The 24,654-nt window shown below is 31.8% G+C and overlaps 1 protein-coding gene across 2 annotated transcripts; it reads left to right on the top strand.

Annotated features, from left to right (window-relative positions):
• Positions 1–754: 754 nt before the first annotated feature.
• On the top strand, positions 755–23,434 carry LOC139526956 (uncharacterized). Of its 2 annotated transcripts, none has more exons than XM_071322139.1 (8): positions 755–939; positions 10,810–10,877; positions 11,468–11,593; positions 16,452–16,570; positions 18,277–18,364; positions 20,384–20,500; positions 22,031–22,155; positions 23,322–23,434. In XM_071322139.1, exons 2-8 carry the CDS (start codon positions 10,814–10,816, stop codon positions 23,334–23,336), a joined length of 654 nt encoding a protein of 217 aa, XP_071178240.1. In that variant the 5' UTR covers positions 755–939; positions 10,810–10,813; the 3' UTR covers positions 23,337–23,434. The 2 variants fall into 2 exon arrangements, with proteins under 2 accessions (XP_071178240.1, XP_071178239.1); XM_071322138.1 differs by lacking the exon at positions 755–939 and adding an exon at positions 8,254–9,910.
• Positions 23,435–24,654: the final 1,220 nt, after the last annotated feature.

Genomic DNA, 24,654 nt, shown 5'->3' with positions numbered 1-24,654 from the left:
ACTCTGACACAAAATAGTACTTTTGATGTCATTGTTTACTTAAACTAACCAACAAATATGCAGAACTGAAACTTCTGGTGAAAGGGAAATATATTTAGACCATTTTGAGTCAAAATTCACTTGGGTTAGAGTTTGCGTTAAAAATTCAGGATTAATGCGCTACATAGTACACTAATTTAAGATTTCCAGTAAACAGGGAGTTATTTTGGTAGTACCTGTATTTTCAAGATCAGAAATTTCATATAAGATTGAAAATTGGCATGTAGAAAGGTGATACATGTACAATTCAGGATATACCTGGTTTTTTTTAAGTTAAACTTAAGGTAAAATATTTAGATAGCTGTGAAAATTGCAAGATTCGGTTCAACAGATAGGGATTTTTAATTGGTGGTCTGACACCTTTATTTTCGTTTTCCTCCCAAAATAACACAAACTGAATAATCATAAGAAAAGATGACAAATGCGACTATACCTATATAGAACAGAGAGGCATGATGATTAATTCATTGTAGAAGGAAGAGAAGCGACACACAAAATTAGGTCTTCTCGTTTATTAGTATAGATACTCTAACTTTTCTTTTACAGTACTTTGTATATCCCCATCCCTGTTTCACTTGAATTATTGTCAGCTTATTCGAATATGAGCATGTTTTCTGGCACGTTTGAAATAAATGCAATTCATCTAATGTTTGAATGTAAATTTACACAATCATGTAATTATAAACATTTAGCATGTTTTAAAACAGGAAGAAATGTTTATAAGTGCAACACACGGTATTTTTGGACAAGAAATCAATTTTTCTTACACTTTTAAAATTCAAATGAAGTAAAACAAGAAATCAATCTGGTTGACGCAACAATGACAATCTGTTACACAGAATAATAGTGGTGCATTTCTTTCCAGTGGGTCTCAATCAACACTGATTTACAGAAATCTTGGTAAGAATTTAGTCTTAGATGCTAGATTTTTTTATTAGTTATTATTGGCTTTGAACAAGCTGTCAGTAACTGCGTGTAGTGGCGGATACAGAGGGGGGCATGAGGGCGTACGCCCCCTTTTTGCCTGGACTTAGACTAGACTTCGTAAACTTTGCCATTTCCCGTGTATTTAATGTTTATGAGACAATTCTTTTCATATACAGATTTTTTTTCGCCAGTATTTACTGATTATTTCAAAAGTAAAACTACAAAATACTGAACTCCGAGGAAAGTTCAAAACGGAAAGTCCCTAATCAAATGGCAAAAAAAACCGTCACTCAGTCATTTTGAAATTCAAATTACAGGAACACATTTGCAATTCTGAGCATGAAAAATCATGACACCTTCAAAGCAACCAAGGAGTGAGCAAGAACGTATTGACTTCTATTTCACAATTCAACCAAAAAAAGTTATACTCTATTATAATCTCATTAAAAAAGTTCCACATTAATATTATTTACCTACGAAATTATGTTTAACCCCAAACGCCCGCGCCAATCGTAAAATTAAATAGCTGAATAATTATCCCCAGTCAGTATAAGCTCTGGATAGATTTAAAGAGCAAGGTTCGAGCCATTGTTTGAGGAGGCAGTCTGAGATCTGAGAGTCTGGCCGTATTTAGATTGAAAATAATAATCTTGTCCACTTTTTGGCTAATAGAAACGAAAATTTCCAACAGAATAATATAGCATTAAATGAACATAATGAATAAAAAACGGGCGTATTTTTTTCGGGACGGGGGTTTGCATGAACTGATATATCGAATACTTTTATCAAGATTAGACTGCAACCTGCCTGCTGGTGTGACCTTTATGTCTCCATTTGTTGACCGTCATTCATAAATTCGTTGTCATTTCAGACTCATTCGTAGCCTTTGGTTAATTTGCAATTGTGTTGGGTAAAACATATCAACCAAACATTTGTATAAAAATTGCTTGTTTGTCTTTTTTAACTCGTGTCGCTCGTATTGTAAAATTCATCGAATAGCGCGGCGTGTATCTTGTTTACAACAAGAAATCTGTGAGTTTATGATAACTTAACATACAACAAGCGAGAATTTTCCATGTCTATTTTTTACTGACAAGTCCCACATCAAATATATCAGTTCATAGCTTTTGACCCATACTATAATTTTATGATAGACAATTTATGGGGAGAATACAACATCAAAAATGTCCAACTCTTACACTTAACAGCAACTATTAGTATACATGCCCCACGTCAAGAACCGTTTAAAAAGTGCATTTTACACTTATTTTATGTTATTTAGCCAAAAAAAGGTCCCAAAATTTGTTCGCCTAGCTCCGCTCGGCGAATTTAAAAAACTTCGCCCCACTTTGCAAAATCCTGGATCCGCCCCTGAGAATTATTCTATATGTAGTATGTCAAAACTGTCAATACAAAAACCCTATATTCACTGGGAAAAGACATCGTGTAGCAGGAAATAAGCAGAATGAGGTGCAAGTTTGGGACATTAATACTAAACTTAGTCTTGTACGGTAAGACTAGATATCCCCTATTTTGAAAATTATCACACCATTCGGAATAATTAAAAATATTTTCAAAGTAGCGAAAAGGAAATGAACCACATAAATTAATACTGGTCATAAATTCTCCGCTGCTGTCAGTCAGTCATATAGATGACACTAAACTATAATACATTTAAATTTTTAACCTTCTTTACGGTCGGAACAATAATTTAATATTCATACAACAGTTTTTAGACTATAACAAATGAAAAATAAACAAAATTGATGTTTCACGAGCATTAATCCATCGCTACATCTTGTATTCTGACGTGTTTGTTTTTTTCTAATGGTGTTTTCTTTCACGTCCGCAATTTTGTTGAAAGTTTCGATGTTTAAAATAGAACACACATCTTTTTAATAGATACATGTATAAATAGTTTATGGTTTAAAGAGTTATACATGGAATATTATCACTATAAAAGAACATTCAGTGGATCCTTAAAAGAATTTTCTTACTAGTATTGATTCGTATGGTTGTCTCCTCAAAGGAAATTGTTCTATATAGGGGTAAAAATTAACCGAATATAAAATAAAAATGTACCCTGAAAGTAGCATCTCAAATATAGAATAGAACTGTTCTCAATTCTATTTCACCCGTGAAAATTGAAGGTCGAGAACGAGATTATATCGATCATCTCTTTATCATACTACTACTACATTTATTTCAACAAATAAACAACACCTATTGTCTGTGTGTGTGTTAGAAGTATACAAGTGATCTATTTATTACAGGAAAGAAAGTGAACCATAATGCGTGATTTTCTTTACTTGTAAAGGAAAAAATGACATAAATTAAGTTAAAGTTGACTTATATGTATCTGTTGCTTAACTTTTTTGCTAAGCAGTATATTTTGAATTTGTTTATAGTATAATGCGACGTTAAGATTTTTCTTTTAAAAAATATTGTCATTTCCAATTTTGATGAAAACACATATTGTGGTCAAGAAGATAGCGTTGAAAAACTAAAAAAATATTTGCGCTTCGCCCTTTTTGAAGTTAAATAATCAGTTTCATTTTGCCGTATTAACATTTTTTTAGACGAAATACCCGTCTGTCGTAAATGTAAAATTTCAATCCTGGTATTATATATGATGAGTTTATTTACCACATTTGCAAATGTAACAAGTTAACAACTATATATTATCTTTCTATATATTAAATATACCAACCGAGCTACATGTATACACTAGCTGTTGGCGCTAGCTATTGAAAATAAATTGTAAAAATGAAACAATAGTACTTTTCTTAAAAGGGATATACGCATTCAGCTTCGTTTTTAGAGTGAATGGCAATATATTTGGTTTTTTTTAACAAGTATATGACAGGGTATAAATATATTCTGGTCTGGTGTGCACAATGAATGAAAAGGGAACGGTTCGTGAAGTCTCAGTGGCTTGGCCCAAACATAAAAGAAAAGAATTGAAGTGTTTCAAATTGTTGATTGACGATTCAGATATTTTGAATTTTAAACGGAAGAGTTATTTATAGTTTTGACAATTAGTCAGTTTAAAATTTAGAATAGAATATCGGATAAGACAAATAGTGGCGGATCCAGAACTTTTCAGGGGGGGGGGGGGTGCACTGACTGCCCTAAAGTGTAAGGGGTCTCTCCAGTCACGCTTCAGTGATTCCCTATATACTACATAATCAATAAAACAAAATCCCACGAAAGGGGGAACCGCCCCCCCCCCCCCCCACCACCACCACTGGATTCGCCTATGACAAAGTCAACTATATTCAGCAAGAGTAATTTATCATGTTCCCAGTTCTGCTGAAAACTGGAATTCATAATTGAGAATGGAAATGGAGAATATGTAAAAGAGACAACGACTCTACAACAAGCAGACAATAGCCGAAGGCATCCAATGGGTCTCCGGCACGGCGGGAATTTCACGCAAAATACGGAAATAATATGTCACTAATGGCTCGGACGGTAAAAGAAAAGTGAGCAGTATTGAGTATTGAATTTCGAACTAGTACAGTGGAGATCACTTCTAACCTCTCATTAGAACTGTCAGAATATTCTGTCATAGAACTGTTCTAACCTGTCCTAGAACAGTTCTACCTAGAAAAGTTCTACCCTAGAACTGTTCTAAGTAGAACTGTCAGAATTAGTTCTAGGTAGAACTGACTAAAGCAGTTCTAGGTAGAACTGTCAGGATCAGTTCTAGGGTAGAACTGTCTAAATCAGCTCTAGGTAGAACTGTCCAAAATCACTTCTAACCGTAGAACTGTCAGCAAAACTGACTAAATCAGTCAGGACTGTAGAACAGTTCTAAATGACGTCACTGCAGTAAGGGCACTTTAGAATTTAGAAGAAATAAATCACTTTAAATTACTTTGCTATATATTAAATAGCAGATTTTCTATATTTTTTACTGATCAAACGACTTTTATTACGTTACATGTACAAATATCGAAGTGAATAGAAGGTTACCCAACTAGTCGGAGAAATATTTTTATAAGATTGCATACGGAAACATCATTGTTAACGTTTCTTCGTTCCCCGTTTTTAACAGTCTCTTCCTAAATAAAACTCTGCATTTAATTCATGGAATTTTAATCGTAATTTACCTTGTTTGCCTTGGATTTATATTCATTTAAGATTCTGTTTTGACAATTGTTCAAACGAAAATTGTACAGTTGATGAATTATGGGATATTAATGAAAAAGTGTTGTACAACGTAAAAAAACTATATATACATTTGCAACATCTCGTCAATTTAGCCATACTTATCCATAACGATTATAAATGATATCTGGGAGTCTGCAACTCAGAAAAATATACTGGATCTGAACATGAATGAAACATTTGCCCGGCTGGACGTTGGGCTACAAACAAAATTATGCATTTTCTTTGCCTTCTTCAAATTATATTAACAGTATACTATTCCAAGAAAAGAACTTCCTATACATGTACTTTTTTTTTTATATTACACCTATTGAACTGTTTGATAAATGACTAGTTTGAAAATAGGATCTCTTAACTGTAGGGGTCTGTCAGAGGAGGTGAAGAGAAGATATTTTTTTTTCAAGATATAGGAAAAGATATGATATAATTATATTAACAGATACACATTGTACTTAAGAAAAAGAAAATCAATGGGCACATGAGTGGGGGTATAAGGCATTCTTTAGCTCTGGTTCCAGCCGCTCAAGAGGGGTAGCAATTCTAATAAAAAATAGTTTTACATTTACTATTCACCAAGAAAAAAAGGATCAGGAAGGCAATTTTATCATTCTAGTTATGACCATTCAAGATTATCGACTCTCTCTTGTTGTAATATATTGTCCCAATGGGACTTTTTTTGAAAATATAAAAGGTCTTGTATTTGGTATAAAAAATAGCTGGAGACTGGAATGTGGTGCAAGACTTTGATAAGGACACCTCAAATTATAGTGCTGAAAACAATATAAGAGCACATGATAAAATTTAAGATATGATAGAGTCCCTGGACCTTGTTGATATATGGCGAGCATTAAATCCGGATACAAAAAGATTTACATGGCGTGGTCCTGGGCTTAAGCAAAGCCGTTTGGAATACTTTTTGATTTCTTCTGATCATGAACCATTTGGAAAAAATTTAGACATGGATATAAGTTACAGGTCTGATCATTCTCCAGTGTACCTGACCTTACAGTTTTACAATCAAATTAAAGGTAAAGGAACATGGAAGTTTAACAATAGCTTACTACATGATATGGTCTATGTAACTGAAATAAAAAATTGCATTAGGGAAACTATAAATCAATACTCTCTGCCTGGGAATGACCTAGAAACAGAACTATCAGTAAACCCAAACATGTTTTGGGAACTCTTAAAATGTATGATAAGAGGGAAAACAATATCATATGCCAGTTATATAAAAAAGAAAAACACAAAAACTGAAAATGATTTAGAACTCAAGTTAGCTAAATTACTTGAAAATTATGAAATAGACCCCTCAGAATTATTAAATTCAGAGAGAAAATAGTAACAGGTATTATGGCAAGATCAAAGGCAAGATGGGTAGCAGAAGGGGAAAAATGTACAAACTATTTTTGTAATCTTGCAAAAAGAAATTATAATGAAAAGATAATTCCAAAAAATCGTTTTATGAAAAATTGTACTCCTCAACAAATCCTATTCTTCATAACATAAAAATCTATTTTATGATGAAAATAATCCGTTTATCCGCAAACTTTCTGTTGAATAGAGGTAACAGGCAGAGGGTAATTTGAATGCTTAAAAACATTGAAAATTATGAAAAATGGTAAATCTCCAGGGATGGATGGATTTACAACAGAATTTTATAAATTCTTTTGGATAGACCTCCATGAGTTTATTATAAAATCTTTTAATTATAGCTTAGAAACTGGATCTTTTTCGGTTAGTCAGAAACAAGGAGTAATAACATGCATTCCAAAAGAGGGTAAATCAAAATTTCAATTAAAAAACTGGAGACCTATCACTTTATTAAATGTTGATACAAAAATTGCATCAGATGCATTAGCAAATAGAATAAAACCTTTTCTTGGGGATATAATTAGTGAAACACAGCAAGGTGTCATAAAGGGAAGGTATATTGGAGAATATACCAGGCTTATTTTTTTTATATTTAACGATACAGTGAAATATATTCTCTGTTACACCTTTGATAGGTATAAAATGTTGGTGTCGTTATTTACGTCTATTATTATAGACTTTTGGAAGCTCATTTAAATTGTGAGATAGTTTAGTAAAATTTTACTTTTCTAATGCAGAATATATAATATTGTCATTTGAATTTTTTTATCTAATCCTTATAATATATTATATTCGTCTTAATATCAACCCAACAATGTTAGATCTGTAAATTTTCGGAAGTAATTTGTTGTTTTTCTCTGGTATGGACTCGAACTTACGACAATAAGATATCATGGCATAAAATCGCCTTGCACTATGCCCAACGCACTAGACCACTCGACTGTCTAAGCTCTATACAACTAATAAAGCTCTCATCAGTTTTTGTCTAGCTTGTTAGCTTTTATACATCATATAACCAGTGATGCTGATACGAGGCTGAACACACATCATTCTATATATGCATAATTGTCTTAATACCAATCCAACAATGTTATACTTAACAGCAAACGTAAGATGAACCTAGACGATACTACTGATATAAGGACAATTTAGATAATAGTAACTAATAAAATATATATTCATGTTATCTATATTTCTAATATACTTTAAAGTTACATGTAAAATTCCGCTGATGCAATCATAATTAATATATTGATGATGAAGTAAGAAAGATGTTGCACGTACATCATCACGAAGTACATAACTTGAAAAATCAATTAGATTAACAATGGAAAACAAAGGCTGTCACTATATATATATATATCGATGTTGCAAAATAAGCTAGTATCAGCAAAGTACTTTTAATTTACTATCACAGCTGAATATATATAAGAATACCTTATCAATATCATAATAACATAATATACAAATGAATAAATGAAATATTACAGTTTCGGTAAACAATACTCTACACATATATCAGGCAATTTTTTTAAATGATTAAATGTAAAATGTATTGAACGATTGATTACAACTTCTGTGAATCTACTGTTATATTAATGTCCGAATAAGTTAATTCATTTCATTGTTTATACATATTGATAGTTCAATCATAGGATTGAACGTTGTTTTCAATTTAGACTTGTATATATTCTATCTATATTTCTAGTGTACTTTAAAAGATCAGTGTGAAATTCCGCTGACTATATCATAATTAATATATATTTATAGCGAAGTATGAAAGATGTTACACGTACATTATCAAGAAGTACATACTTCGCAATTAGCTTGTATCATCAAAGTACTTTTAATTTCCTTTTATATCTGAATATATATTGGAATGCGTTATCAATATTGTAATAATTAAACTCATCATAGATACCAGGACTAAATGTTGTATATACGCCAGACGCGCGTTTCGTCTACAGAAGACTCATCAGTGACGCTCGAATCCAAAAAAGTTAAAAAGGCCAAATAAAGTACGAAGTTGAAGAGCATTAAGGACCAAAATTCCTAAAAAATTATGCCACATATAGCTAAGGTAATCTATGCCTGAGGTAGAAAAGCTTTAGTTTTTCAAAAATAACATATTATGAAATATTACAGTTTCTGTTAACCATATTTTACACATAATTCAGACAATTTACCTGCTTACTTACTAACTTGCAGGACAACATTTAACATTAGCAATTAAAGGAGTATCACAAATTGTATAAACCATTTAGTTACTATTGTATATAGAAAACATTAGAAGATAAAAAGGAAGTAACGTATTTAAAATATAAAATATTTCCGCATTTGGTCTGATCTAGACGAAAATGTTTTTTTTTTAAATTGATTATAAAAAAGAAGATATGGTATGACTGCCAATGAGACAATTCTTCACACGAGACTAAAATGACACTGACATTAATAGCTATACGTCACCGTTCGACTTTCAACAATGAGCAAATCCAATACCGCATACTCAGCTATAATAGTTCCTGAAATGACAATGTAAAATAATTCAAACGAGAAAACTAACAGCCTAATTTATGTAAAAAAGAACGAAAAACAATTATGTAACTTCTATTAACGACAACCACTGAATTACAGGCTCCTGAATTGGGCCAGGTACATACAAAGAGAATGTGGTGGGGTTAAACAAATCCTTATCATCCCCCTAGTTATCAATTGTATGCAGCTTTGGTATATTCAATTTAGCATTTTATCTCCTTGGATATGAGCGCCCTGGATTTGTCCTTTTGAGAGGAAACGCGAGTCTGGGTAATATTGTCTTTATATCTTATCTGCTTTTTTGTTACATATTTGTTTGTTTTGTGGTGATTATTATCATAACACAATGTTTACTTCTGTATCCCTTTTTTCATTTTTGCTTGTTGTGTCTGTTTGTTTTGTTCACACATCGTTGTCAAAGTGATTAAATTGGATGCGACTGTCATACAATCAAAAGGTTTAGCTAGCTATAAAACCAGGCTCAATCCATTATTTTCTTCAATACAAAATGCCTCTACCAAGTTGTATGACGTGTTTGAGCTTTTGAATTGTCAGTTGATTAGAGACTTTCCGTTGAATTTCCTCTGAGTTCAGAATTTTTGTGAATTTACTATTTGCTGATTAAATTACAAATATATATACACAAATTGAATAGATTTTATTAACAGTGAAAGAAAGTAACACGTTTAACAATATTTGCTTATTCAGTCAATATCAAGACAGAAAAACAACATGTGTCACTAATCGATGTTATTCACCTTGCAGAACATTCACTTTGTACTTTTATTAAACTAAGTATTTAAGTAGCCACTGTATTTCAAAAATCATCCTTCTATCTACGGCTCTGCTATTAAACATAGTGGTAAGTCTTTATATATTTTCGTACAAACGATATTCTAGTTGTTAAAATTTATTCGATACAATTAAAAAGGTTATAACAGAGTATTCAATCAGATAAATTTTGACCTATCTTGTTTACTAAGAGCTGTAGTGTTCCAAATGGTGAAGTTGAAATCATTCATTCGTAGATTTTACGGCCGCCATCTTGTTTGCTGAGTGATATTGACACTCACAACAAAACGTCAATGTGCAAGTAAACTTTAATTGAAAGACAAAATTCTTTCCTTACTTAAGGATGTAGACATAAGGTAAGGAAATAACTCTTAAAATTATCAGTACGTTTGCTTCAACCATTTCAGAAATATACATTCTAAGCTTCTATATTACAAAGATCCCATCTGTTTCAGGTTAATGCTTAAATATATTGATGAAACTTGAATTTTACAAACGAACCACCGATTTAAGGAGTTATCACCCTGAAATAAGTTATGCACCCTTTTTCTTTTTGGAAGTCCGATTACCTACTTCCGATTTTAACACATGAACAGTGAACTACTGTGGTCTTGATAAGTTTTGCTCGTTATCAAAATATTTTGAAAGCAAAACTATAAACACTTCAATGCTAACATCCTGAAAGTGCTTTCATACATAATCCAAACCCTTGTATTAGTAAGTTTGGACTTTAGTTTAAAAACTGTAACATGTTTTTGGAACTTGAAATTGGCGATCAAAATATAATATTTAGTGCATATAGGTAGGCTCACTGCGCTTACTTCTGCTGTACGATTCTTCTACATAATTCCGTATTTGTAGACGAATCTCGCGTCTGGCGCAAATATAAAATTCCAATGATGCACGGATAATGAGTTTATTTCTAAATTACCTGGAATCTAAATTGATATAGACGAGTTTTCATTTCAGACATATGATGAAGTGTTGTTGTTTTATTGTTTTAATCTTTTGCACAATTGATGTGTCAAATGGCGGCAGTAAGTAATTTAATGTTTAAACTGCTGTAGTGAAGATAAAGATTAAGCTGCTACACTCTCTCATAACATAAAAGGTACGATCCTTTCACTTTGATCAAAAGTACTTCTTTTGAGAGCCAAATGAGACAAACAGAGTTAGAACCTTTTTATGTTACAATTATTCAATTATCTACCATTTGTTTTTATAGTAATTTGGAGTTAATCACGTCCAGTTATTACGATAATATCAGTACCTTGGTGGCTACAGAGCTGTGCAAAACTGTCCAACACTACTTTCCTAGGCTGACATAAGAACAATAAAAAAAAATCTGCATTTAGGAAGAACTGATTTGTAAAACCTCTAAGCAGTGTTACAAGCATCTCGGGCAAATTTAGTAAATTCTATTTAGGTGAAATCATAACGCAACAACAATATATATGTACATGTTTTTCTAAAAATTAACAAAATTCTTCTTTGTGTCCTATATTCAACATGGTTAATGAATTTGAGAAATAAACAATGACTTTATATCTATATTCCTATTGTGTAATGTTAATGTATATATCAAAGTAAATCATGCTATAGTGTATCGGATTACTGTACTATTTAGTTCTTTCTGGAATGTGCCACGCCTCCAATGGTACCTGTGGAAAAAAAGGTGTTCCATGTAATCAGACATTCGGGTCTGAATGGACGTATACCGGAAAATGCTGCAATGAACGACCATGTTGCAAATGTAAGTAAACAAATAAGTCAAGCATCGAATGACGTGCAAAGAATTTAATAGACAGAGATAGTTAATTTTTTGGGGAAAAAAGAAACATGGAACAGTTATTCATTCCCTTTCCTGAAATATTTTGTACTCAACAAAGACAAAACATATAAGTATGACATATTTGTTTTAAAATATCACATTTGCGATGTTCCAGTCAAGGAAAAAGAAATTAATGACAGTTGTTTCAGCTGTGTCCTTGAATATTTTTTGTTACAATTTTCAGAATTTTTTTTTCTGTTCTTCTGCATAGTACACACTTAGGAATAAAATTGAGAAAGGAAATGGTGAATATGTCAAAGCGACAACCACCCGACCATAGAGCAAACAACAGCCGAAGGCAACCAATGGGTCTTCAATGTAGCGAGAATTCCCGCACCCGTAGGTGTCCTTCAGCTGGCCCCTAAAATATGCATAATAGTACAGTGATAATGGACGTCATACTAAACTCCGAATTATACACAAGAAACTAAAATTTAAAATCATACAAGACTAACAAAGGCCAGAGGCTCCTGACTTGGGACAGGCGCAAAATTGCGGCGGGGTTAAACATGTTTATGAGATCTCAACCCTCCCCCTATACCTCTAGCCAATGTAGAAAAGTAAAACAATAACAATACGAACATTAAAATTCAGTTCAAGAGAAGTCCGAGTCTGATGTCAAAAGATGTAACAAAAGACAATAAATAAAATGACAATAATACATAAATAACAACAGACTACTAGCAGTTAACTGACATGCCAGCTCCAGACCTCAATTAAACTGATTGAAAGATTATGTCTTCATCATATGAATATCAGGTACAATCCCTCCCGTTAGGGGTTTAGTATCATACTATCATAAAATATATGAGAAGAACATAACCCGTGTCATGCCAACAACTGTTTTTTTAGAAATAAATGTGTTTAGTTCCGATGCAAAGACCCTATCAGTGAATCAATGTTAAAGCCAAAATATGCAATCTTTAATGACCTGACAACAGTATCGTAACTATATCCCCTTTTAATAAGTCTATTTAAAGGTTTTGTTAGTTTCTGAGGAGAATACTGACATTTTTGTGCTTTATAAAGAATATTTCCATAAAATTTTGGATGTGAAATACCTGAACGTATAAGATGTCTGCATGTTGAGTTATATTTACGAATTATTTCCTTATACCGGTGATAAAATTTAGTAAATGTTTTGACCAGTTTGTGATATCGAAAACCCTGGTGTAATAATTTTTCAGTAATACATAAATTTCTCTCGCTTAAATCTAATACATTGTTACATACACGAGCGAATCGTACAAGTTGAGATATATAAACACCATAAGATGGTGACAAGGGAACGTCACCATCTAAAAATGGATAATTAACAATAGGAAATGAAAAATCATCTCTTTTATCATAAATTTTTGTATTAAGCTTCCCGTTTATGATATAGATATCAAGATCGAGGAAAGGGCAGTGGTCATTGTTATCATTAGCTTTATTTAAAGTAAGTTCTACAGGATAAATTTCTTTAGTATACATACTGAAGTCGTCATTATTTAGAGCCAATATATCATCCAAATATCTAAAAGTATTGTTAAATTTTTGTATCAAATGTTGTTTTGATAGGTCTTTGCTAATTTTAGTCATAAATTGTAACTCATAACAATACAAAAACAGGTCCGCAATAAGTGGTGCACAGTTAGTCCCCATTGGAATTCCAATAACTTGACGATATACGGAATCTCCAAAGCGAACAAAAATGTTATCAAGTAAAAATTCAAGTGCATAAATAGTATCAAAGCATGTCCAATTGACATAGTTCTTTTGTTTATTGCTACTAAAAAATGATCTAAAAGAGTTTGAACATATGTACTCGCATTCCGACTTTTTAAATGCCCAGTTAATTAGGGATGTGAATTTTTTCTTAATAAGAATATGAGGCAAAGTGGTATATAGGGTAGAAAAATCAAAACTTTGAACAGATTCAAAATCACCAATATATGCATGCAATTTATCAAGTACTTCCAACGAGTTTTTGACACTCCAAAAGTAATTAATTCCACTATTTTCAAAGGCCTTATTTGAACCATTTATTATCAGGTTTTTTATTGTACCAAGTGTACTAGTAAGTAAAACAGACAATTTAGTAGTTGAACAATGGCTGGAAGATGAAATAAATCTATATTTGTAAGGTTTTTTGTGCAGCTTCGGAAGCCAGTACATAGTTGGGACTTTCATTGTGTTTGGTTCTGCTTGTAAAGAAGTAGCTAAAAGTTTGTGTTTGTTACAGATGTCGTTTTCTGAAAATGAAGTCAGTTGGAATGTTGGTGAATTCGTGATTTCCTTTTGCAGAACCTCTATATAAAATTTACGTCAAACAATAATGATATTATTAGCAGCTTTATCAGCCGGGACAAAAACAAACTCCTTGGCTAGTTCTGTTAGTTTATTTTTGATACGCGAAATAGGGTTTTTATAGTTTTTGTTGAGGGTAAAATGTTCTTTAAAATGTTGTATTCGAATATCAACTATCTTCATTACTGAATTAAAAAAAGAGTCCAAAGATTTTTTGTCAGCTTTTTCCCGTTTTACCCATTTCAAACAGTAGGCGCGGAGTGAGTCGTTGATGATATTACGACACTCATTCCAGTTAACAGTTGACGGGGGACGATATTTAGGTCCTTTACTGAGGAATGATTTTAACTCTCGGTCGCGAACGATGTTAAGGTCTCCTGTTATAACATGGGAAATTGGTCCATAGGTGTATTCTGAATTACTGCAATTACACGACATAGGTGTATTTTCAGTGATATTTACATCTTTACACAATTGGCTATAATTAAACACATATTTTCGGGTAGATTTCTTGTAAATATAACAAATGAGAGGGAGTTCAGTATTATCAAAATATCCAGGAATTTGGTCTTTAACAGAATGGTCGTTAAAAATACCGGCAATATTTACAAAATCAAAACCTTTATTGACATACTTTATTTTAATAAAATGTTTTTTATGATCTTCAGGGCGATCAATTTTTGGAAACAGTTTAGAATAACAATATGCCATTATAATTTGGACAATTTCATACTTAGGACTGTAATATGAAATTGTGTTGCAATCCTCTAAAATTTTATTTAATTTATTTATAGGTAAAGAACAAAGCTTGGTTAACAGATAATGTCTGCCGTTGTTTTTTGAAATGGAAATTAGGTCCGAAATATTTGTATGGTTGGTCCGAAATTTTCTTTGATTGCGATTTTTTCTGCGTCCATGAGAACGATTTTTACGAACAGTTTTAGAAACTATATCCAAAATGTTAACAGAATCGGTTCTTGATATATTGCCAATTCCCATGATATTATCATTAAGACCGAGAGGGTAGACTGTCTGTAATTTTTTAATCCAATTTAATTCATTTATTTTTCGTGATCGTACAAACTTGGAATGAGATTCACCAGGCTGCTTATTTACTACTTCTAAAGGTTGAACTGTTAAATATTTAATAGGATGACTGTGCTTCTTAAGATGTTGATAAATGATACTTTTGAATTTATTGGGTCTTTTAAAACGATACAGGTGTTCTTGCGTGCGTTTAGATAAATATCGCCCAGTTTCACCTACGTACTGAATACCGCATCCCGGTTTGTTTCATGTGAGTAAATAAATAATACTGTTTGTTTTTCAAGTAATATCAGTTTCAAAATTTAGAGAAAATGTGCGACCATTAAATGTGGACCTTACTGTATTTTTGGTGGAAAGACGGGGACACGTAAGTCATTTTTTGGCATGACACTTATCGATAGAAGCACGTTTATATGTTTACATGTGATTATTTTGCAATTATTTTTATATTCATAAATGAATGTCGACTTACTTTCAATCGAAACGACGATTAATATACAATAAATAACTAAAATGCATTACGTCAGCTGTAATGTTTTAACATACTCTGAAAATCATTATTATTCGTTGGATACCACTCAATTACAATTTCAAAGAATGACCGATCTTATATAGGCTTGAATACAGACTTACGCAAAAACCACGATAATAAATGTCAACGAACATTTAGTCTAAAATGATAGAATCATAAAAATGTATACACGTACTAATTTCTAAATTTACAGTAACACATTTTATAATTGTGCACTTTACATACGTTCCCTTTTACAATGAATTTGATATTTACTTGCAATGTAAGTATAGGCCTTTCTTCTTTTGTTTTCCTTTTCGTTTTTCTTTTGTTCTTCTATTCTTTTTTGTTTTTTATATTTCTTTTCTTATTTTTTCTTTCCTTTTTTTCTTTTTTTCTTCCCTATGTTCAGTGTTAGTTTTTTGCTATCATTAACTGCTGTGAAAGATACAAATGTTCATGCACAACAATGTGGTTTATTTTGAAGTGTTGTTTCATTTGCAATCATTCCAAATCTTCTTAATCAAAGAAATAACTGTATCTTCTGTATACATATAGCATGTGTATTCGTATTATTCACAATGAATGAATATATTTACGGTACCGCATGCAAGGCTCCGATTCTTTGTCAAGCTTTGGTTATACTTTCTTTTCCTTTTTTGGTTCACAGCTCTTCATGTTTTATATAAGGTTTGGATTTTCAATTATAGTTGTATACTACTGTTGTCTTTATTTGAATTCAGCATCTCTGACGAGACATTGACTATCGAATTGCGAATCTGGTGCAGAAATATTTGTACCATTTATGTTATAATGGCGTTATGTATTTGATTATGGTGGTTCATTCATTACGTTATTTTCTATATGCCATCGCTTTTTCTTTTTGTGTTTTAATTGCAACTGTGGATTAAATTTAGTCCATATGTTTTTTAGTTTTAAAACCGCCATGTGTTCCAGAAACTTGCCCAGAGGGTTACAGGCTGTTACCAAACCAAGCCAGTAATACTAATTGTTATGTATATAAAACCAGTGCACTCTGGGAGACAGCTCAGGTGAGAATGTTAATAAATCACTATTAATCTGTAGGCAGAAAATAAAACTAATAAGAGATTACAATAAAGGTATCTTTGTTGTTTTTATCAAGTGAGACTATAGAAGTCTGTTTTAATCCCTGACTTGGGTAATTTACTACGTTATCATTGCATTATAAGTATAACGAAAGATAACCAGATTTATTATACGAAGAATGACGACTCTCAAACCCGATTTTATTAGTTTTTCATGATCATGTTATTGGTGTTGTTTCTATATTTAATTTATACAGTTCGTTGTTGAAGGTCTGGTTAATTTTGGATAAAAGAGACAATTTTCATACATAAACAAGAATGTGTCCTCAGTACACGAATGCCCCACTCGCACTATCATTTTCTATGTTCATTGGACTGTGAAATTGGAGGAAAATCTCTAATTTGGCATTAAAATTAGAAAGATCATATCATAGGGAACATGTGTTCCAAGTTTGAAGTCGATTGGACTTCAACTTCATCAAAAACTACCTTGACCAAAAAGTTTAACCTGAAGCGGGACAGACGGACAGACGGACGGACAGACGGACGGACGGACGAACGGACGCACAGACCAGAAAACATAATGCCCCTCTACTATCGTAGGTGGGGCATAAAAACCTGGTGAATAAACTCATCGTGATGTTGAACGAAGCCGAAATCAGTTGAACACCTCTTAATCTAAGTCAACAATGATACTTTGATTATAGAATAATAGTACAATAAAGATCTGAATGGTCTTTGGTGGTTTACTGACTGCAAATAGACCATTTTCATATTACCGACTTTTAACTCCAGAATACGGTGCAGGAAATGCTTACCCTTCCGGAGCACCTAATTTCAGTTTCGATTTTTAGTGAAGTTGGTAATGTTTCTTAATTATCATTTATAACTGTTGATGTAAATGTCCTTTGGTTTTGTGAGTCATGGTTTACTTCTTAGGTTTGTTTGTTATTATTTTCTATAGGTTACCTTCTCTGTGGAAGAACATCTTGGTACTCGGTCAAGCAAGAACAAAGATATCAATCTGCACTATTTTGAGGGAAAGTTTTCTGTTAAACGTTTTTTATACACGACTTAATACGCGGAAAACAGTAAACTTTCCCCAAAAATTGCACCGATTATATATTTGATTCTTTTTCTTTTTTTTGGTTGTTTGCTATTGCCTGAGTACCAGGGTTTCCTACCACAGTTTAAACCTGTCGAAAAAATATAAACCGGGATTTAAAAGTCGGTAATATGATAATACTCTACTGCTGTCACGATATGGGAGTCATATGTAGATGAAAAACAGTCTATTTACCCAAAACAAAAAAAATCCAAAAACAAATATACAGTATATGCTTAAACTTTTAACAATACTGGCTGGGCATTTACGATGACTAGTATTGACACTCTAAGAACATTTTTCTGCTTAAAATATATTATCTACTGTATATTCGTTTATTGTCGTGGATAAAGGAAAACTTGCATGTTCGTGGATACTAAATTTGGTGTTTTTGCTGACGTCATCATAAAGCGTATAAAAAAAATGTGTCATTGGTTAAAGATTTAATTTCGTGGTTCATCTGTTCCCACTAAATCAACAAAACTTGGTATTCGACAAATATTAATGAAACCACAGTACTATGAACAAACAAATCCAGTGAACGAAATGTACAAAAGAATATGAATGTAATCTTACTAAATTGCAGTCGATTTGTGCCAGTACACCAGGTGCCAACCTGTGGAATCCGAACACGGAACAAGAAGCCAATAATGTTTACCAGGAATTTTTGCATCGTAAGTTGAGAATATACAATAATTTTGTTTAGATGAAGTTATTCAGTAATCACGAATTACAACAAAAGCTGTGACAACCAATCAATGCAATTCGTGTTAACGATCTTAATCCGGTATCACGTAATACAAAAAATGTGACAACGAATATAATCCGTTATTAAGATATACGAAAAACTGTTATTACTAGTCCCACACATTAGTGATGTCAAATTTAATTTATGATAACGAGTTTTACATTTCGTGATAACGATTTTAGTTCTTGATTTTGACCTTATCGAAAGATTAGGGAAATTTTATGAAGTTGCCTTTCCCTGATTAAATATTGACTACTGTGGTTCAATTATTTTCGTGGGGACCAATTTTCGTGGATTAAGGAAAACTTACATTTTCCTTATTATTTAATTTCGTTGTTTTGCTGGATTATGCATACAAGTATATAGGAGTGTGTTTACCAAATGGACACATCCATACACAAACTATACTAAACAATCTGATTGAGTTGAACCTCCTGTGAAATATAAAATCGGTTGATTTTATGATAAAGAAAATAACATTTTCCCCCGTTTTGTTTCTATCGGCTAGTTTTGAATATTTGCCTTGTGTTTTGAATTTTTGATAATCTAGCCTCGATCATGACCATTTGGTGCAGACAAAATTGTATCGTGCAAATCATCAATCGTTTTATACAAGACCATTAATTCTCACATCATGTCAACAATTTTCGCAGTAATTTAGTATTTCAAAAATTGTATCAAATGTTCTTTAAAACATAGTTCACAGTACAAATCGTCTGTAACAAGAGTTGAGTTTATAATAGAACTTGCAAAAGATTAGGCAACTTCTTTAATTGAAATTGAGTTGTTTTTTGTTAAATATACATGTATATTTATCTGTGTAAATCATAGAATTATAGTCATTTCATTCCCCGATTTTGTACCCTCACCAAAAAACATTTCGTACCATGGTTATTTCGTTCGATGACCAAGGAATATTTATATGTAACTCATTTTGTGCCGTTCGGTAGATTTATACAAATGAAATTTTGTAATTCATTGAATATTTATATGCATACCATTTCGAGTTTCGTGAAAGAGACATTTGTTTTTATTTCGTACGCAATGGAATATATCTATGTTTACCATTTCCTGCCACAGTGCAGATTTATATGTGTGCCATTTCGTACAGTACGGAAGATATACATGTGTAGGTATGACAATAGTCACATAAGGTGTATTATTCAAACATTTATATTCACGGCTTTTTTCTTTGATTTATATTTGAATTAACTGCATTTCGTGACACTGCATTTCACGATAAAGCAGCTGTTAATAACTTTAAAAATTGTTCAGAAAATAATGCCTTTGTTAATTAACTTCATTTAAAAAAATGTTACTTGAAAATTTGGTTAAAGATAAACCCTTCAAACAAAACAAAGTACAATAAAAAATATCCAAATTTCTATGTATTGCATGATTCAACCAATTATAGCTCTTTAGAAATTTTATAATGCTTAGAAGTATTTCATCTGTGTTAAATATATTTTTATTTCAAATTAAAATGATCTCAAAAGATTCAGTTCATACATGTATTCTACATATTTATTCATATATTTCGATAAATGTAACAGTAAAAATAAAATATAAAAGCATTTCAAAACTTACAATTGGGAGTATGGACAATCCTTCACTTTTTCAGTTTTGTCAATTAACGATGTTCGGACACAATGTCATTAGTTTACAAAACTAATTTTTATACCGGCAAACATTTTTTTTTAGATTTACAGTTTACATTGTTGTAACTTATATTTTTCGTTCCCTTAAACCTCAACAGTATCAATTTATCTTGTTTCTTTGAAAAATTCTAGCTAGGAATATGAGAGTTGTTTCCAATCAGTTTCGCTAAGTAATACGTTTATCAAGTTTTAAGGACTTTTTTTAAATTCATTGCAGTTGATATTTATATTCATACTTTATTTTTATTCTACTGATTTTTTAATTTTACATTTTATTCTTTTTACAGCCATTGGACATTCTAGCTCTGTATGGACTGGTGCAAATGATAGAGACGGGGATGGGACCTATACATTTTACAAAGAAAATGGTTCATTTTCAAAAAAATCTCTCCCATTTGGAACAGGTACATTTGACTTACTTTGGATAATTCATTAACCGTATATAAACCATACGTCGATGAGACAGTAAACATACAACACAAAAAAGAATAAATATAGAACAGTTTATGGAACAAACAATAGATTTGTATACAAAAGGTATAAACAAAGTTAATAGACTAATAAAGATCAGCACTTTTACATTAGGTACTTTATAACTAGATAAAAGAATGAAAGCAAATACTAGTAGTATTTGTTTTCGAATGTTATCTACTGATTTGGACAGAACAACGGGTTTGTTCTTACATTCACAACCCGACGGTGGGCACTATTTGTGCTGAATGTTCTTACTCTTCCAGAGCACTTGATATCACCGCTAGTCTTTAGCTGTTGTGTTTCGTTTACTGCTGTTTTCTTTTAGTTAAATTTTGTTTTTTTCATGGCGTTGTCAATATATATAAGAAGATGTAGTATGAGTGCCAATGAGACACAACTCTCCATCCATGTCAAAATTTGTAAAAGTAAACCATTATAGGTCAAATTACGGAATCTTTGTTCAAACTGACCAGCAATAACGTTTTTTTTTTCGACTAATAGGATTGAAATTCAATCAGTTTTGTATATTTCGCATGTTTTTTTTTTTATATACAATCCTACTATGATTTAATTCAATAAATGGTATCGAAAAAGACAATTATTATGACTAGTGCAATCAATTGCAGTATTAACGCTGCTGTCCATATAGTTTAATCTATCGATGTGTCGCTTTAAAATACACTATAAAAGTGAGCTCATTTAATAAAATTACAAAAATATAGCAAAGACAAATCGGGGCCTTTTATAGCTGACTCTGCGGTATGGGTCTTGCTCATTGTTGAAGGCCGTACTGTGACCTATAGTTGTTAATGTCTGTCTCATTTTGGTATCTTGTGGACAGTTGTCTCATTGGCAATCATACCACATCTTGTTTTATATTATTTAAATTAGATAGGTACTTTTCATTGACATTACATTCCACAATATGTTTTCAAATAAGAATTATTTGAGGTTTAACAAGGCATATCATATATTATCATTTAATTTGCCGTTTCAGATTCTAATACATTCTTTATTTTCAAAAGTGTACACCAAAGCGTCTTGATTGGTTAAAAACGTCCTAAACATTTGAAATTCAACCAATGACGTGACGTTATTTCAATGTAAAAAAGGAATACAATTATTCTTTTTGAAATTCGAAAGAAAGTTATTGGAGAAAGAATCAGGTTTAATGACACTTGAATAGATATCGGTGACTATTGTGGACAGATATATTCTTCCAACTATTGTGGAAAAAATATTCTAATATAACAGTGCCTCTAAAATAACAGTAAGGAACAATTTATTTATGAGAGTACGAAACTAGCAGCAGATAGATCTTCCACAAAACGAGGCAGAGTATACATTGAAGCTTTTTTTTTTTTAATTTAATAGGAGGGTTGCGCAAGATTGTCTGTCACATTAGAATTGTCTTTTTTGCGTTTTTTAATACGTACAAAATATTCGGTTCATTATTTCAGACCTTTTTACAGTTGGTACTGACAGGGCCTATGTGTCGATACAGTATAGCGTATCTCAACGTACGTGGTATTGGACGGATTGGGAAAAAATTTATTCTAAAAGTTACATATGCGAGTATCAACGAGTAAGTATACTCCTTCGTTTAGCCTTTAATTGTAAATATATTAAATTTCCTTCAAAATATTAATATATAACTGCAACATCATCATGCATAATGAGGCTTCAGTACATGTCACAGATAGGTTACAACCGCCTGTTATTCCATACACGTATATTATGTTTTGTTTAAAAATAATGTTTTGGTGCTTTCATTCGTATAAGGGGTATTTGCAAAATAACCCTGGTTAAGAGCAAATTTCTAAATCCGTTCGGCAAAGTAAAAATGACCTCGATACCGGTATTTTTGGCAGATGCCACTTGTAAGCACGATATAATTATGTCAATTCTACCAAATGTTCTTTGTATCCACTTTGACGGAATGTTAATAGAAGACTCATTTATGGCCTTCGGCTGTTGTCTGCTCTTTTGTCGGAATGTTTTCTCTTTGACACATACCCCATTTCCATTCTCAATTTTATCATTGTCAACATGTTTTCTATGTCTTTGGAAGTCGCGTTATTTTGGGATCTGGTAATTCCCATCTGCCGGGGTATTTTTTAGCCAGTACCCGGCCGGCACGTGGAAGTCCATTAAAAAAAACACCAACAGAGAAAAACATTTCTCAATATATAGGAAATAATTGAAAAATACTATATCTCTCATCCAATCAAAATCCAGCATTATTACATAAGATGCAACTGTATGCCAATATATACGCATTTTTTGAAACTATACATTTTTTTTTAAATTTAAAAAATTGCTTAACCTCCTTTGTATTGATACTCTGTTTTAAATATTACATTATTAACACCGGTGTGCGAAAATGACATCTTTGCCTAACGAGGTCAATAATCGTGGATTACGCACCGATTTCAAGAATAACTATCTTGTCTTGGCTTGGATTAAGGGAATCGATTCCTTTCAAAACATTGATAAAAAAAATCTAATTTGAATCAAACCTGTGCTCCTCTTAAGTTTACTGCAACTTGCTGATTTCAAATCACAAACAGTCAAATATTAATAGCATTATTGATTGACAGGCGGGGGTATTATTAGTGAGCAATAGCGCACAGAATCACTTGTTGACAAATATTTTTCAACCTATACAAATACATATCATGTGATCTCCATTTTTTATTCAGATAGTAGTTATTTTTATGTGTCTGTTGATTTATAGTATTGTGTTTTCAGAGAGTTTGTCCGTAGAGAGGATGTATGCCATTGCAGTACTTGATGTAATAAAATCGTTGAAGCAGATTTTTCTTTTCATTGAAAAATAAAATAGAAATGAAATATACCATAAACATGCTTTCAGATGTGAGTGTTTAAATAGTACGTCGATTTCGGCTTGATACCAAATACCTTGATTTAAATCAATGTGACTCGTTTAATTTTCATAATATTTTGACAAAATATTTACTTTGACAATTTTGTCAAATATAAGAAGAAAAATCGAAAAGCTTGATATTTATAAAAGTCACCAAACTTATAATTTACTATGATAGACGCGCGTTTCGTCTACATAAGGCTCGTCATTGTTGTTAAAATCAAAATAGTTAAAAAGCTTAACAAGTTCAAAGTTGAGAAGCATTGAGGACCCAAAATTCCAAAGCGTTATACCAAATACCGGTAAGGTAATCTATGCCTGAAATAAAAAGAAAATCCTTAGTAGTTGGAAAAATTCATAATTTTGTAAACTGGAAATTTATAAAAATGACCTTATAATTGATATTCATGTTAACACCGAATTGTTGACTACTGAGCTGATGATACCCTCGGGGGCCAAACGTCAACCACCGAATTACACACTTTCTATGAAAAATTTCATTGAAATTGGACAAATATTAATTTTGATCATCGGGAAGCTTAATGTTTCATTATTAATAGAACGTTGTTAAAAAGGTCAGCTGTTTTTACAAAGTTATATCCTCGTAGTGTTATGTACCACCCTTATCGAGGAGCAAATCTAAGAATTGTGGCCGCGACGATAGCATATATTCGTAGTCTATGTTGACACTGATATTCTAAAAGGAGAAATTAAATTGCATTCATTAAACGTAAACTAAAACAAAAACCCATGGTTTATAAAGCTTCTTTATAGACAACACACTAGAGGAAATGAAAATAGAAACTTTGGCAATTAAAAGACAAATAGCTCATAGACAAGAGCTGCTAAACTAATTTTACTTGCAAAAAACAATTCAAACAGCTAGAATTGTATATATTTTTTTCAAATAGGTATTAACCTTGTGTCATACATCAAATGTATTCGATTAGTTTATGTTCACTTGTGTTAATATGCATTTTGATTGAGTAAGGCTATTACAGTTGACATTATATAGTGTGTCTTTCCATGTTGTGATGTAACACTATTGTTCAAGATAAGGATGAACGTCAATATCTATTAAAACGGTTAAACCCACTGCATCTGTATGCACTTGTCATAAGTCAAGAATCTGATGTTTAGTGGTTTCGTTTGTTTTTGTGGTTTATACGTATTTTTCTTTCTCGTTTTTATATGGAT

The sequence above is a fragment of the Mytilus edulis genome, chromosome 6 (genome assembly GCF_963676685.1).
Source record: "Mytilus edulis chromosome 6, xbMytEdul2.2, whole genome shotgun sequence".
NCBI classification, from domain to species: domain Eukaryota; kingdom Metazoa; phylum Mollusca; class Bivalvia; order Mytilida; family Mytilidae; genus Mytilus; species Mytilus edulis.
This window is presented reverse-complemented; position numbering and strand designations above follow the sequence as displayed.